This window comes from Saccoglossus kowalevskii, chromosome 6, assembly GCF_978046115.1.
Source record: "Saccoglossus kowalevskii chromosome 6, keSacKowa6.1, whole genome shotgun sequence".
Lineage (NCBI taxonomy): Eukaryota > Metazoa > Hemichordata > Enteropneusta > Harrimaniidae > Saccoglossus > Saccoglossus kowalevskii.
The window spans coordinates 38,210,068-38,225,281 of NC_140646.1; the positions used below are offsets into that span (position 1 = coordinate 38,210,068).

The 15,214-nt window shown below is 32.8% G+C and overlaps 1 protein-coding gene and 1 long non-coding RNA gene across 2 annotated transcripts in view; one reads left to right on the forward strand and one right to left on the reverse strand.

Moving 5' to 3' along the window:
* The window catches only part of LOC100370810 (dynein axonemal heavy chain 5-like), a 66,601-nt gene that overhangs the window by 41,604 nt on the left and 9,783 nt on the right, over nucleotides 1–15,214 (reverse strand). The window contains exons 12-23 of the mRNA XM_085500509.1: nucleotides 14,892–15,063; nucleotides 13,927–14,072; nucleotides 13,448–13,598; nucleotides 12,830–13,093; nucleotides 8,689–8,867; nucleotides 6,851–6,947; nucleotides 6,359–6,489; nucleotides 3,727–3,928; nucleotides 2,940–3,175; nucleotides 2,489–2,707; nucleotides 1,334–1,635; nucleotides 875–1,115 (exon numbers count right to left, since the gene is read on the reverse strand). Coding sequence (XP_085356635.1) covers nucleotides 875–1,115; nucleotides 1,334–1,635; nucleotides 2,489–2,707; nucleotides 2,940–3,175; nucleotides 3,727–3,928; nucleotides 6,359–6,489; nucleotides 6,851–6,947; nucleotides 8,689–8,867; nucleotides 12,830–13,093; nucleotides 13,448–13,598; nucleotides 13,927–14,072; nucleotides 14,892–15,063 — 2,340 coding nt within the window. The remainder of the gene's footprint in view (nucleotides 1–874; nucleotides 1,116–1,333; nucleotides 1,636–2,488; nucleotides 2,708–2,939; nucleotides 3,176–3,726; nucleotides 3,929–6,358; nucleotides 6,490–6,850; nucleotides 6,948–8,688; nucleotides 8,868–12,829; nucleotides 13,094–13,447; nucleotides 13,599–13,926; nucleotides 14,073–14,891; nucleotides 15,064–15,214) is intronic.
* Nucleotides 7,171–8,177, forward strand: LOC146742767 (uncharacterized). The gene is made up of 2 exons (XR_014929733.1): nucleotides 7,171–7,374; nucleotides 7,866–8,177. It is a non-coding gene; the product is annotated as an uncharacterized LOC146742767 (long non-coding RNA).

Consider the following 15,214-nt stretch of genomic DNA (forward strand, 5'->3'; position numbering starts at 1 on the left):
AACATATTTTATATTCAGTATTCACCATAAAGAGATTATTATTTTCATTCACTGAGTTTTCAGTAATATTTTTGTTGATGACCTTGCTGTGAGATGGTCCAACCCCTAATCTATGCAAGACCCCCAAAACCTTACACTAGAGGGAGCCCAAATCATTTGCTACGCTTACCACGGACTGTGCCTAACCCTATAAGAATTCATCTGTTATTCAATTAATAATGACATTCCTATGGGCCATACATATTGGTGACTGATTGGCTTAATAACTTCATAGGCAACATTGTCATAGCAGTAAGCAACATGGCAACATTGTCATAGCAGTAAGCAACATGGCAACATTGTCATAGCAGTAAGCAACATGGCAACATTGTCATAGCAGTAAGCAGCATGGCAACATTGTCATAGCAGTAAGCAACATGGCAACATTGTCATAGCAGTAAGCAACATGGCAACATTGTCATAGCAGTAAGCAACATGGCAACATTGTCATAGCAGTAAGCAACATGGCAACATTGTCATAGCAGTAAGCAACATGGCAACATTGTCATAGCAGTAAGCAACATTGCAACATTATCATAGCAGTAAGCAACATGGCAACATTGTCATAGCAGTAAGCAACATGGCAACATTGTCATAGCAGTAAGCAACATGGCAACATTGTCATAGCAGTAAGCAACATGGCAACATTGTTATAGCAGTAAGCAACATTGCAACATTATCATAGCAGTAAGCAACATGGCAACATTGTCATAGCAGTAAGCAACATTGCAACATTGTCATAGCAGTAAGCAACATTTGTTATCAGACATGCACATGCTGAACAACATATAGCTGGAGAATCCTACATCAATGCCAACTCCTATATCTTACATACCTCAATGTCTTCCTTGAATTGCAACAGAGGAGCCTTCATGATTTCTTTGAGCGTGAAATCTTCTCTTTCTACATCAAATACATGGCCTGTTACCTCCTGCATTCGATTCCAGTGCCGTGGTTTCATGGCCTTGTTAGTCATCAGCTCCAGTAAGGGGCATGTCTCGTTAAAGTCATCAATGGTTTGTTTCAGATCATTAAAAGCAGGCCATTCTTTGAGAGCTCTTGGTAACTTACGACATCTATTCAATGAATAAAGATGAACAGTTACTATATATGTATTCAGCTACAAAACGACAACCACAATTACTACAACTGAATTATTTTCAAAGTTTAAATATAAATCATCGCTACAAGACCAGTGTTGGCGGTCAAATTTCCCTTGAACTACATTTTCATTTATGCAAATGTGGACCAACTGAATCGAATGTGTTATTGCCTTGCAGAAAGAATTTCTTACCTATTTTGGAATTCAGTTAGTTCGGTGTTTATTTTCTCAATATCCACATCAGCCCAAAGTATATCATAGTAGCCATTAACTCTATCTATGACATCATTGTACAGACTGTAGAGTTTCTGTAGCAAAGCTAACTCTTTCTTGATCTGCAGTAGCTCTGGATATGAGCTGACAGGTAAACCAAACAACTCTTCACCACCAGTATATGTCACATACTTACGATACAATGTATCAAACTGATTCTGGTAGATGATGAGTCTATCACTTGCTTCTTTGGGTGGTACTCCAGCTACCATTGGACCAGACTTTAATAACATAAAATGTAGTCAGTGAGTATAAAAATAAATACCCATAGAAATCTGGCATCAATTACAACAATCATTTTAATGAGGGGACGGATGTGGGAGTTACATCGTTGTTTTCAAGAAAAAGTCCATGCAATCAAACATCCAGGGAAACACAGCAATAGCAATGCTCATATCAAACAGAAATTCACAGCAAAAACACAAATCAAGTTTACATTATATTTATATTACCATGAGTTTCTCTTATCCTATTAATATGAGATTTATATTTTGGAATATAAAAAAAATTAAAAATCTTAATTTTGAGTAAATTTTAAATCGTAATATGTATATGCTCAGAAAATGATACTGTAACTACTGGACCAATCTCTCTCAAAATGAAAAATAAACAAGTCTAAAAAAAAGTTATTTCATGAAATTCAGATAACAATGAAAAAAGCAATAAGATACAAAATGTCAACAAAAAAATCAAAAAAATCATTCAACATAAACAGAAAATCAAAATTAATATCATGGGATATGAAGATCAACAAATGTGAAAGAAATATACATGGAATATGACTTAGTTTTAAAAAAAAAGTGAAAATTATCTTTCAATATGGACACAATATTTGCTCTATTAGTAGCGTATCGCTTATTATAATTAAATGGCAAAGGTATGACTATGATCATAACAAGTAATATTTGAATAATTTGATATATAATAAATGCGATTGTTGGTTTGCATAAATCACGTTTCCATTGGAGACACATTAAAAACAATGAAACTTGTTCATGATTACTCTTACACTACAGTAAGGAAAATCAATCCATGTACAGTATTTTTTTTAAATAAAGTTAATAAAAAACTTACCGTTTCATAGCTATCATAGAAATTACTACAATCAACAATAAAATGCTTAACATTCTCAACAAGGTCTCCACGGAAATTCGGTTGAATTTTCACCAAGTATCCTGACATTTCTGAAGCTTGTGCAACCAGTTTTTCCCATGAATACCGTAATGTATCCACACGTTCTGATTCCTCTTTAGCAACCAACAGTTCATATCTATTCAGCATCGCATAGGATTCCTATTTATGAAATAGAGGAATGAGATGTTATACATAAAAAATGTATCATTTTTCATTCATTTAATTGTCTCATTAAAATTAAGTGTATGCATGATGTACTATAAATGTACAAAATACAAAAACAATCAATACAGACATGATGCACATATTTGTAATATCAGTGACAATGCATCTTTCTCAAAAACAAATAGAGCATTTTGTTATGCTATCAAATACATTTATAAACACTCACCTCAATTGGTCCAATATCCATATCAATACGAATCTCATTCTCACGGATATTTTTCAGTGCTTTCATAGCTATTCTAATGTCATCCAAGTCAACAATTTTACGACTCAGTCTTTTACCTTCTTCATCAATGAAATTAAAGATTTCTTCCATCATTGTACGGTATTTATTATTACAATATCTACCAAAGTGTGTCTGCCAGGCACGAGTTTCAGTTTTCAAAGCCAGCTTCAATTTCTCTGAAATTCAAAAGTTATAATTTTAACAAAAAATAAGCTTATAGTATTGAATGCTTTTTCTGAATAATAACAAGTCATTAACAATGACATGTCCCTTTCCAGTTTTTAGTGTGACTATATAAACAATGAAAGATGTAGATAGATTATAATTAAATGTTGGTAGGAGTATTCAGCATCTTATAAAAGATGATGAACATACTGATGAATGGATGGACAGACTGGCAGAACCCAAAAAATACATGCAAGACCCTGTTTTAGACTTCGCCCAATGGAAATTAATATAAACAGCACATGAAGGATCTATTATTTCACCATGGATCATGGAAAAACACTTCAGAAAAACATTTCAAAGGTCAGCAGTATGCTTGTAACATTAATGTATGTGTTTATTTTTTGTCAAAATTCAACATCTACATGAATATAATTAATAACATAATGGTTATTGACATCATTTAAAAACACAGCTACTAGTGAATACAAACTGACCTAAATGTTATAACATAGTGTGCATAGCAATACAAACTTGTTGCACTATTGTGTCAAGTACGTACCAGTAAAAAGAGCAATGGCACCAACATTATAGAATTCAGGTTCCTCCAGTATCTGATTTTCCAATGATCGATAGTAGAGAATCATCGCATTAAAGTCACCCAATTTTGGATCTTCCCTCATGAATTCTTCAAGAGTTTCATCTCGTTCTTTCTGCCATATCTCATGATAGTGTTTGAATTTATCAAGCGCTGTGGTCACTTCCTGTGATGGATATAATCATTGTGAGTTGACATATATCAAAATGGCACATTATTATTGGTCGATTGACACCATGTGATTCCCTGGTATCAGATATATATGTAGAGCCTGAGGTTGTATGATATTCAAAAATATTTTTCACAGACAAATCAAACCTTGATTCTTAGACTTGCGTGTACCATTTACTACTGAGTATATGTACTAAATTTTCAAACATTTCATGGTTTCATAATTAGAATAAATGGCTCTGGTCTGGGAATTTTCCAGGTACAAATACAAGACAAATACTATTTATTTATTTTTATTTAACACTTTATTTAAAGAGGGTAGGCCAATATACAATAAAGTAATTTTCATTGGGCCCTCTGTAGGGACAAAAAACACAATATACACACTATAGGCTTGAGCCATTTACAACAAATTTTTCACTCAGATAAATTTTGTAGGTTTCTTAAAAATGTCTAAAGAGGCTGAATTTCTGATATGGAATGGCAAGTTATTCCATAGGGTTACCCCTCTATACTGAAACGTCCTCTGACCCATGGATGTTTTCCATTTAGTAATGCGTAAATTATTTTTAAGAGAGAAACGTGTACTATACTTGTGGGTTTGGGAGATAGGACTGAACATTTCACTTATATATAAAGGCGCCAAGCCATTGGTTGCCATATACATTACAATACCTAGAAAATATGAAATTCTGTAATCGATAGGCAAGATACTATGTTTTTTGAACAGTTCAAACGACGATTGGCTAAAGTTGTCAGAGGAAATCACACGAACTGCCCTATTCTGAAGCTTATACACCCGACATAAATTTGATTGACTTGTATTTCCCCATACTATACAGCAATAGTCCAATAACGACTGAATAAATGAAAAATACAATGTTCTTCTGACGGAAATGGGTAAGAAGCTGCGAACTCTCATAAGAACACCAATTCTTTGGCTAAGCTTTTTACAAAGCATATCAACATGATAATCCCATGATAGAGTTTTATCTAAAACCACCCCGAGCGACTTTTCGAAACTGACTGTTTTAATTATTTCACCATTGAAGTTAACCAGAAAATCTTCGCCATTATTATTTAGCCTTTGACGGGATCCAACAAGCATAGATTTTGATTTAGATGTGTTGATTGACATGTAATTGCAATTAACCCAATGCAAAATTGGCCAAACATCATCATTAATGCACTTTGTGACTACATTGATACTTGGTCCAGACGATAACAGAGTTTGATCGTCCGCATACATATCAATGGAACTGTTTTCAAGAAATAATGGTAGGTCATTAATAAATAGAAGAAATAATAATGGTTCTAAAATCGAACCCTGTGGTACGCCATGTCGAATATTAACAGCATCCGACTGTCTACCCATCAAATACACAACTTGCTTTCTGTCAGTTAAATAAGAATTAAACCAAACAAGGGAGATTGGAGAAATGCCATAAATTGAGAGCTTATTTAATAATACATGTTTATCTACCATATCAAACGCCTTGCTTAAATCAAGGAAAAGCAAACCACACAATAAGCCATCATCCATACTGCTAAGTAATGCATCGCATAGCTTAATCATACCTGTATGGCAAGAATGTGATTTCCGAAAACCTGACTGCGATTTAGAAATTAAATTATTACTGTTCAAATAATGGTATAAGTGATCATGCACGTGTTTTTCAAAGATTTTTGAGATTATTGGGAGAAGCGAAATTGGACGAAAATTACACAAGTCCTGGGATCCGCCCTTGTGTAATGGAATAACTTTGGCATGCTTAAACATGTCTGGAAAAATATCTGATGAAATGCTAAGGTTGAATAAATAAACAATACTTTCACAAATGAATGGAGCAGAAATACGCAAAAGTTTAGATGATGTATTGTCAAGGCCAGCTGACTTAGAACTAGATAGTGAAAACAGTTGGTTCTTCACGGTAAGTCAACAAAAAACTGTTTTAGTCATTTAATTGATTTTTGCAAAAAGAAAAAATATTCATTTACAACCTAAAATGTTTTGTCTTCATATGAATTTCATACATGTATGAAATCATACCAGTCATCACAAAGTTGTGGAATGTTTAAACAAATTTTGGAAAATACATTGATGTTCAGAAAAAAATTGTTCATTATAATAATTATATTGTTGATAGCAACAACATAATTTAATTCTCATTGGTACATGAAAAAACAAATTCTGCAAATCAACTTAAACAAAAATTGTTTAATTTTCCCAAATTTGTTATCAACCAAGTTTTTTTGATATCCCACGAATTGTTGGTAACATCATTCAGCAATGAGTTGGAGATTTGTTTGTATTAGCATGTACCATCGATGCCCAAGTTTTTCTGAATATCAACAGATTTTCCAAACTTAGTTTAAATGCTGTTTACAGTATACTAAATACAGTATTATTCCAAGTACACATTACCTTCTTTTGTGAGTTAATGGCTGTAGATAACAGCGATACCAGTTTGGCTATTTCCTTGTTTTCACTCACATTCTTGTAGTAATTATTCTTGGGTTCCTGAGGACCCAGTGCATATGGATCTTGAACCTTTCCTGTGAAAGTGATATAGATACAAAGATATTAAACGTTTAATCAAAACATAACACAATTAATAAAACCTTGCCCATGAATCGGATACATAAAACGTTGACAAAGTCATGTTTTTGACTATTACTATTGACTACACTTAATAAATGACACATGTTTGTCTATGGTCAAAATGTCATATTTTTATTATCCAATATATATTGTAAACTGTTTTTCATGATTTGTTAGTTTTGAGAGCATCTGTTTGGACTAAATTTCATAACAGTCACTGTAACTCATCTTATATTTTGCACCTTCGTTAAGTTGTGGACTTCTGTATACTATTATTCAGTGCATATAAAATATTTGCCAACCAAAAATAAATACCTCGAAACCTGGAGGACTGAGAGCTCTCAGAGTGAGAGCTGACAACACTTCCACGTCGCTCACGATCTTCGCGTGGAGTTTCCACTTCAGGCTTGACCTATAAATAAGAAACTTGATCAGCTCTATACATATTGCCCTTACTGATGGATGATATATTAAGTTCAATATTGAGTCCAATCTGATTAAAATCTGATGTAGTGTACGGGCTTTAATTATTTTGGCTATAAACTTATTTTAATTTTATGTTTTATTACTTTTGTTATTAATGCCTTTTTATTTTATTATTTTACTTTGATTTTGATTTTGTGATTTTTTTTAAAATTCCGCCCTACATACATCTGAGCCGATGCCTATGTAACGAGATTTCAACGAGACCCACTGTCGACGATTTTAGTCAACGAATCACAGACCTTCTTCTATAGCGCACATGATGACGTCACTGGGCAGAGTCAGGTGGCAAACACACTCAAACATAAAATGGCGGATTATACCGACGTTAGGACCGAGAAGAACACGGCTTTTCGGTAAGTTTATCATTGTCAAATGCAACGAAAGTCATTTTTTTATGTTTATATTGTGGCTCGAATGGTTCGAGTTTAGATCGTTACTTTGCGTAGTTATTCTGGGAGTGACGTTTGTTTCCACCGGTTCGACCGAACACCGGTGTCTTTTTCCAGTCGCTTGCCCTGGAGACGGGTTTTTTTTTGTTGACGATCGGGTCAAAACCGTCTACGGTATTGAAGCCGTAGCTGTAAATATTCATCAAAATGTATCAACATTTTGTACATTATACAATAACTCTTTATTAAAGTAATTGAGCTGATTTGGACTGGAATAACATATTTTTTATTTGGAATACATCGCAATTGATCAGGAAATATTTTATTGCTCCAATTTTCTGCGTCGATGCCGTGGGCCGGTGACCGTTATACAATTTAAAATTTGCATTGTTTACTATAGCTGTTTACAGTGTTCTAATCATTACGATTTACTTATTTTTTTGCTTCCATTCTAGATAATTATGCTCAGTGTTTGATGTAAAATTGAAGCGATGACTGAATAAACGAACCTTGGCTGGCGAAGATGTATCAGGAAGTGTACACATTTGTTGGAAGTGAACACAATATTCAATGTAATGACAAAAATTGGAAAATGCTGTGGAATTTCTTTTGTAAATAAAAATATACTAGCAATTTTCTATTAATGGTTTATTCAAGTGGGCAAAATATAATGTACAGAAAGATTGCCCGTAGAGTATCGCTACACTGAAAAGTAAGCAACCGACAGCCTCTATAAAAGGGGGCCTGTGATTGGCTGTTACTTACGCGAGATTTGAACGGGACTTACGTAGGCGTTGGCTCAGATGTATGTAGGGCGGAAATAAAAAAAATCAAAATCAAAGTAAAATAATAAAATAAAAAGGCATTAATAACAAAAGTAATAAAAAATAAAATTAAAATAAGTTTATAGCCAAAATAATTAAAGCCCGTACACTACATCAGATTTTAATCAGATTGTATTGAGTCATACAAATTAATTTTAAGTTTTGGCAAATATTATATCCAAAAATATTCAATGACGGAAAATATTAATACAAGGTGACCTTCATGAAAACTATATACATATAATATATCAGATTTTCTGAGACATCTCGGTCTAAGGCATATTAGAAGTGACGGTCATAGTAAATGTTGGACCCTTGGTCTAAAAACAATCAAGGAAAGCAATAATAACATGGCAATTCAGAAAAACAGAGCAAATATTCATACTAGACTTTTATTATCAAGGAAGTAAAATCGTCAAGCGATAAAATTATTTGACAGACAGAGCAGAATCACCTTTTTCTTTCTTTCCTTAGACCACTGTGCGACACCTTTTGACACATTTAACACGAGCAGAGCAGCTTTGTTGACACACTGCTGTACTTCATCTAAAGCTGGTTGCATTACAATATTTGGAATAGCCAATGTCACATTGCAATGGAAAAATGGAGACTCTTTCTTCCCTTTTTCTTCATCTGAAAAGCAAAACATAATTATAGATATTTAAGTTTGTCTTAAGTTTGATGTTTATGTAAATAAATGCACAGGTTTTTTAACTGAAACAGTTACAAACCCACTACATTTTGGTGAAGGTCTGGATCTGGTTGCCATGGAAACAGCATTTTAGCCAATATATTCCATTTGTAATTCCAAAAATTATGGCCAAAATGTCATGACTTTTTCAGAAAGATTGCTATTAAAAATAAGAGATTAGAGGTTGGTTGAGAACTGCACTAGTGGTTGCTAGATATCTCAAAAAAGTTGAGAATGAACATTCTTGATTTTGTCCTTAGACAAATTTTTTAAGTATTCTTCATTGTCAGATATGGTCATTGTTGTTGAGTGAATAAACTATTCAAGACTCTCTTATAAAACAGAAGATTATGTAAAAAGCATTTTAAAACATTAGGTATTAGGATAAACAATTGCACTCTTGGAGTACCTTCTAGTTATATATTGTTATTATATTCAAAACAAGATATTTCTAATTCCACGATTTTATAGTATTCATAATAGATACACAGTTTAATTCATGTGTGTTATGTCCCTATATTTTTGAATTAATTTTGGCTAATCTATTCACGTCATTTCCAATATCAATTATTGCTCATCTAAATTGTCTTAACATTATTTAAGGTAACATTACAAAAACTTGGTTATTATCATCGTATTTAAAAACAAGCAGCCTATCGGCTGAGATAGCTCCGCTGTAAGAAATGCACATTTCAATTAAAGAACTGAAGACATCATCAGAAAATGAACAATATGTATAGTATCAAAGCAATCGGACTTACAGTTTTTAACAAGAAGTCGAAAATATCACTTTTTACCAAAAATTACAAAAATATTCACGAAAATTAGAGAATTGAAGACATCATCACAAAATGAACAAATCTGAGAGAGGTCCACATGTAGTACCTATATATGTAATATCAAAGCAATCGGACTTGTGGTTTTTAACAAGAAGTCGAAAATATCACTTTTTACCAAAAAATTACAAAAATATTCACCAAAATTAGAGAATTGAAGATATCATCACAAAATGAACAAATCTGAGAGAGGTCCACATGTAGTACCTATATATGTAGTATCAAAGCAATTGGACTTGTGGTTTTTAACAAGAAGTCGAAAATATTACTTTTTACCAAAATGATAAAAATATTCACCAAAATTAGAGAATTAAAGATATCATTACAAAATAAACAATTCTGAGAGAGGTCCACATGTAGTATCTATATATGTAATATCAAAGCAATTGCACTTGCGGTTTTTAACAAGAAGTCGAAAATATCACTTTTTACCAAAAATGACAAAAATATTCACCAAAATTAGAGAATTAAAGATATCATTACAAAATGAACAAATCTGAGAGAGGTCCACATGTAGTACCTATATATGTAATATCAAAGCAATTGCACTTGCGGTTTTTAACAAGAAGTCGAAAATATCACTTTTTACCAAAAATGACAAAAATATTCACCAAAATTAGAGAATTAAAGATATCATTACAAAATGAACAAATCTGAGAGAGGTCCACATGTAGTACCTATATATTTAATATCAAAGCAATTGCACTTGCGGTTTTTAACAAGAAGTCGAAAATATCACTTTTTACCAACAAGCAGCCTATCGGCTGAGATAGCTCCACTGTTAGCAATGCACATTTCAATTAAAGAACTGAAGATATCATTAGAAAATGAACAATATGTATAGTATCAAAGCAATCGGACTTGCAGTTTTTAACAAGAAGTCGAAAATATCACTTTTTACCAAAAATATCAAAGCAATCAGACTATTGGTTTTTTACAAGAAGTCGAAAATATCACTTTTTACCAAAAATGACAAAAATATTCACCAAAATTATAGAATCGAAGATATCATCACGAAATGAACAAATCTGAGAAAGGTCTACATGTAGTATCTAAATATGTAATATCAAAGCAATCAGACTATTGGTTTTTTACAAGAAGTCGAAAATATCACTTTTTACCAAAAATGACAAAAATATTCACCAAAATTATAGAATCGAAGATATCATCACAAAATGAACAAATCTGAGAGAGGTCCACATGTAGTACCTATATATGTAATATCAAAGCAATCAGACTATTGGTTTTTTACAAGAAGTCGAAAATATCACTTTTTACCAAAAATGACAAAAATATTCACCAAAATTATAGAATCGAAGATATCATCACGAAACGAACAAATCTGAGAAAGGTCTACATGTAGTATCTAAATATGTAATATCAAAGCAATTGAACTATTGGTTTTTAACAGAAGTGGAAAATATCACTTTTTACCAAAAATTACAAAAATATTCACCAAAATTAGAGAATTGAAGATATCATCACAAAATGAACAAATCTGAGAGAGGTTCACATGTAGTACCTATATATGTAATATCAAAGCAATCAGACTTGTGGTTTTTAACAAGAAGTCGAAAATATCACTTTTTACCAAAAATTACAAAAATATTCACCAAAATTAGAGAATTGAAGATATCATCACGAAATGAACAAATCTGAGAGAGGTTCACATGTAGTACCTATATATGTAGTATCAAAGCAATTGGACTTGCGGTTTTTAACAAGAAGTTGAAAATATCACTTTTTACCAAAAATGATAAAAATATTCACCAAAATTAGAGAATTAAAAATATCATTACAAAATGAACAAATCTGAGAGAGGTCCACATGTAGTACCTATATATGTAATATCAAAGCAATTGCACTTGCGGTTTTTAACAAGTCGAAAATATCACTTTTTACCAAAAATGACAAAAATATTCACCAAAATTAGAGAATTGAAGATATCAACATGAAATGAACAAACCTAAGAGAGGTCTACCCAAGGTACATATACACCAAGTATCAAAGCATTCAGGCTTGTAGTTTTCAAGAAGAAGTCAAAAAAAGTAAAACATTGACACGGACGACGACGGACAATCACTCATATGATAAGCTCCGCTCGACAAAGTCGACAGCGGAGCTAAAAATGACAAAAATATTCACCAAAATTAGAGAATTGAAGATATCAACATGAAATGAACAAACCTAAGAGAGGTCTACCCAAGGTACATATACACCAAGTATCAAAGCATTCAGGCTTGTAGTTTTCAAGAAGAAGTCGAAAAAGTAAAACATTGACACGGACGAAGGACGACGACGACGGACAATCACTCATATGATAAGCTCCGCTCGACAAAGTCGACAGCGGAGCTAAAAAACTAAATCTGCCATTTAACAGTCCAGGGCAAAATTACAGAAAAATTTGTGAAATTCTAATTATAATTATGAGTATTTATTTTCAGTGCCAGGGATAAAAGAGATAATATGTGATTACAACAAGATATCGCACAGTCTGCACAAAAACAGATTATCGTCCAACGTGCTGCGAAGGTTGATGCAACCTGGTATGCATAAATAGTCTACAGTAATAATTTTATCAATATACATCTTTCCTTTCCAATCAATTGGTGTATGAAACCCAGAACTGGGCAATGAAACATAAATAGTGGTAGTATATTACCGGTAGTACAAGTTTTATTTAGAAATTCATTTTGAAACATATCCACCATCTTGGAAATAATTTGCGTAAACTGAGAACAGACTTCTCAAGGTAGAGTGAACCAAGTGAGTATTGGTCACCAAATCTGAGAGGAGAATAACGCACTGGAGAGAAGCACTTGTAACTTAGATGTTTATTGATCAACTGCTAGTCCTAGAACTGAGCCTAAATGATACAAAATGTTCCATACAATGTATCAATATCATTATGCAAATAACTAAACTAAACGTTATAGCCTCAAATCATTACAATGTGTAATCAACCCATATTTAGATTTTGCATTTATTTATAAGGTGGATGCTATACCTTTCAAAGATAAAGTGACAGATGTAATATATTGTTATTTGTATTAAACAGAAAAGCTTACCCATATAAGCCAAGTGAGAGCTAGAGGTGATACGTCTTCTGATAGAATCAAGTGTGTATCTTGTCACTTTCAACAAAGCATCTAAATTACGATGATTGAAATGAGACAACAATTCCTGAGCAGACTCCTCAATGTTTTCTCTTTGTTCACGTTTCCTTCTGGCAATAGTCTGGGCCACTGCTGACTGACCTCTGCTAGGACTGGCATGTCCACTGGCATGTGATACAGAACCACTGGCACGACGTTTCCTGTCATCTTCCTCATCTGAACATTGAAAACAAGCATTGGGAGACATAATGTAATTATTCTATCAAGGTGACGAAGATAGAGACTGTATTTTATAACGATTATATTGTATATACCAGGTAACAGTGTTTAAAACAGTTATAACATAGCACTGGCATATCATTATATGGTTGTCTTTTTGTTTATGCTTCTAAGAAATGGTAGAATTACACTAAAGCGTGGTGGTCATCGCGCAGCACATGTTCAAATTTCATGTAAATAAACAATGTATTTCACACGCGATGTATACATCGCTATGAGCTATTTAGTGCTCTCTCCTCCTCATCATCATCAAATGTACAATGATTCTGATTTATTCTTTTGTCAGCTTACCATCACTCCCTTCATCCTCCTCTTCTTTTTCTCCCTCTTTGGCTGGTTCTTCCAGTTCATCCACAATAAGCATATTGATGAGCTCATTAGCAGCTTCTTCAACCTGAGTGCTCTTGATTTGCAAAGTAATCGCTCCTCTATTACACAATTCCTAGAAAGTCGAATGACAATAACAAATTAATTAATTCCTTCCCCAACAAATTTGTTAAAAACACTTGTATTGGTGTAAATATTGTATAATTAAATGAGCTGGTATCTGTTTCCATGGAAACAATGACTCAGTTTATTCCTTAAGGCCACTGACAGCCATTTTGAATTGAAAACTACATACAACAAATTCAGCTACCAAAGTTTTTACATGTACTGACAGTGGCAATGATTTGGTAACATTTTTGGAAATTCCTGTATCAAAACTGTGTCTATTCTTAATGCTAGAATTTAAAAATGAAATGTACATGTTGTATGCCAAGTGTTTTCACCTGAGTTTTATCCAGAAATTGTTCAGCTGTCCATGGTTCATCTTCTGGAAGTTCACATAACATAGTAGTACTCATCTCTTGTAGAACAGAATTAATACGATACTGTACAAGGTCATTTGCACGATCCATCAATAATTCTAACTCTCCTGAAAAACAAAACAAAAACATTTTACATAAATATTTAATAAATTCCAAATCCATGCCTTGGTCTAAGACGTGTAAATGTGTACTTGATCCAGACAGTCCTAACACCTTAACCTTTTTCAACAGTTCCCTCTTTTCATCACAAAATTGTCCTGTTTATAGTCCGCTCTTTCCTTCAGAAAATTGGGACAAAAATAGACAAATTTTTGTAGTAAAAACTGAAAATTGTCTATATTGTGTCTGTTGCCTCCAAATTTAGGGTCCGTTTTTCAGAAAGAATATAAGAAAAATGTGCAGAAAAAATTTGGGTGAGAATGTTTAGTGGTGAGAAGGGTTAATGGGTTCCCTCAGAGATGACCATTCATAAAATAAACCTTCAGTTATTTTTTTATCAATTCAAATATTTTGATCAGAAACTGTGAGCAACAAACAATTATGTATATTTGGTTCAAAATTAACAAACAAATTATAGAAAATATGTACAAATTTGCAAAATGTTTTACCCAAATTTTGGCAAAAAAATTTATAGCATTCAAAGGTTTGAAGATTAAAAGTAAACAGACAGCACAGAGATGACTGCAAAGTACAATCACTAACTAGACTACCTCTGTACAGCCATCTTCAATGTTTTAAAACAAAAGCATGAGAAGCATAAAATATGCCCCCTTTTCTTAAATATTTGGTTGACAAGAACCTTTTTCTATTATTTTTTGGCAAACTGCTTAAATTTACCCAAAATTTTTAAAAATAGTGACAATGAGGACAAGAGCAGGTAGCTTATATAAAATTAGATTCATCATCAGGAAATGAACAAGTCTTACCTAAAGCATCGTACACATCTTTCACATAGGTATCAATGGTCATACTGGTCCATGTCAACTTAGTGAGACCCGGTTCTATTGCATCATCTAGTTTGGATATATGTGGGGCCATTAATGGTTCAAATGCTGCATGTATCTTTCCACATACTCTCTTATTTTCAGACAACAGTAGCTACAAATAAATCACAACAAGAATGAAATGTAAGTAAATTCTAAGTATTCTAAATAATTCTCATTCAAAATCACGAGTAACAAAAATGTTCTCTGATTACTACATTAATAAGTACCTATGTCTTATTTTTTTTGTGACAGTTAAAAGCATG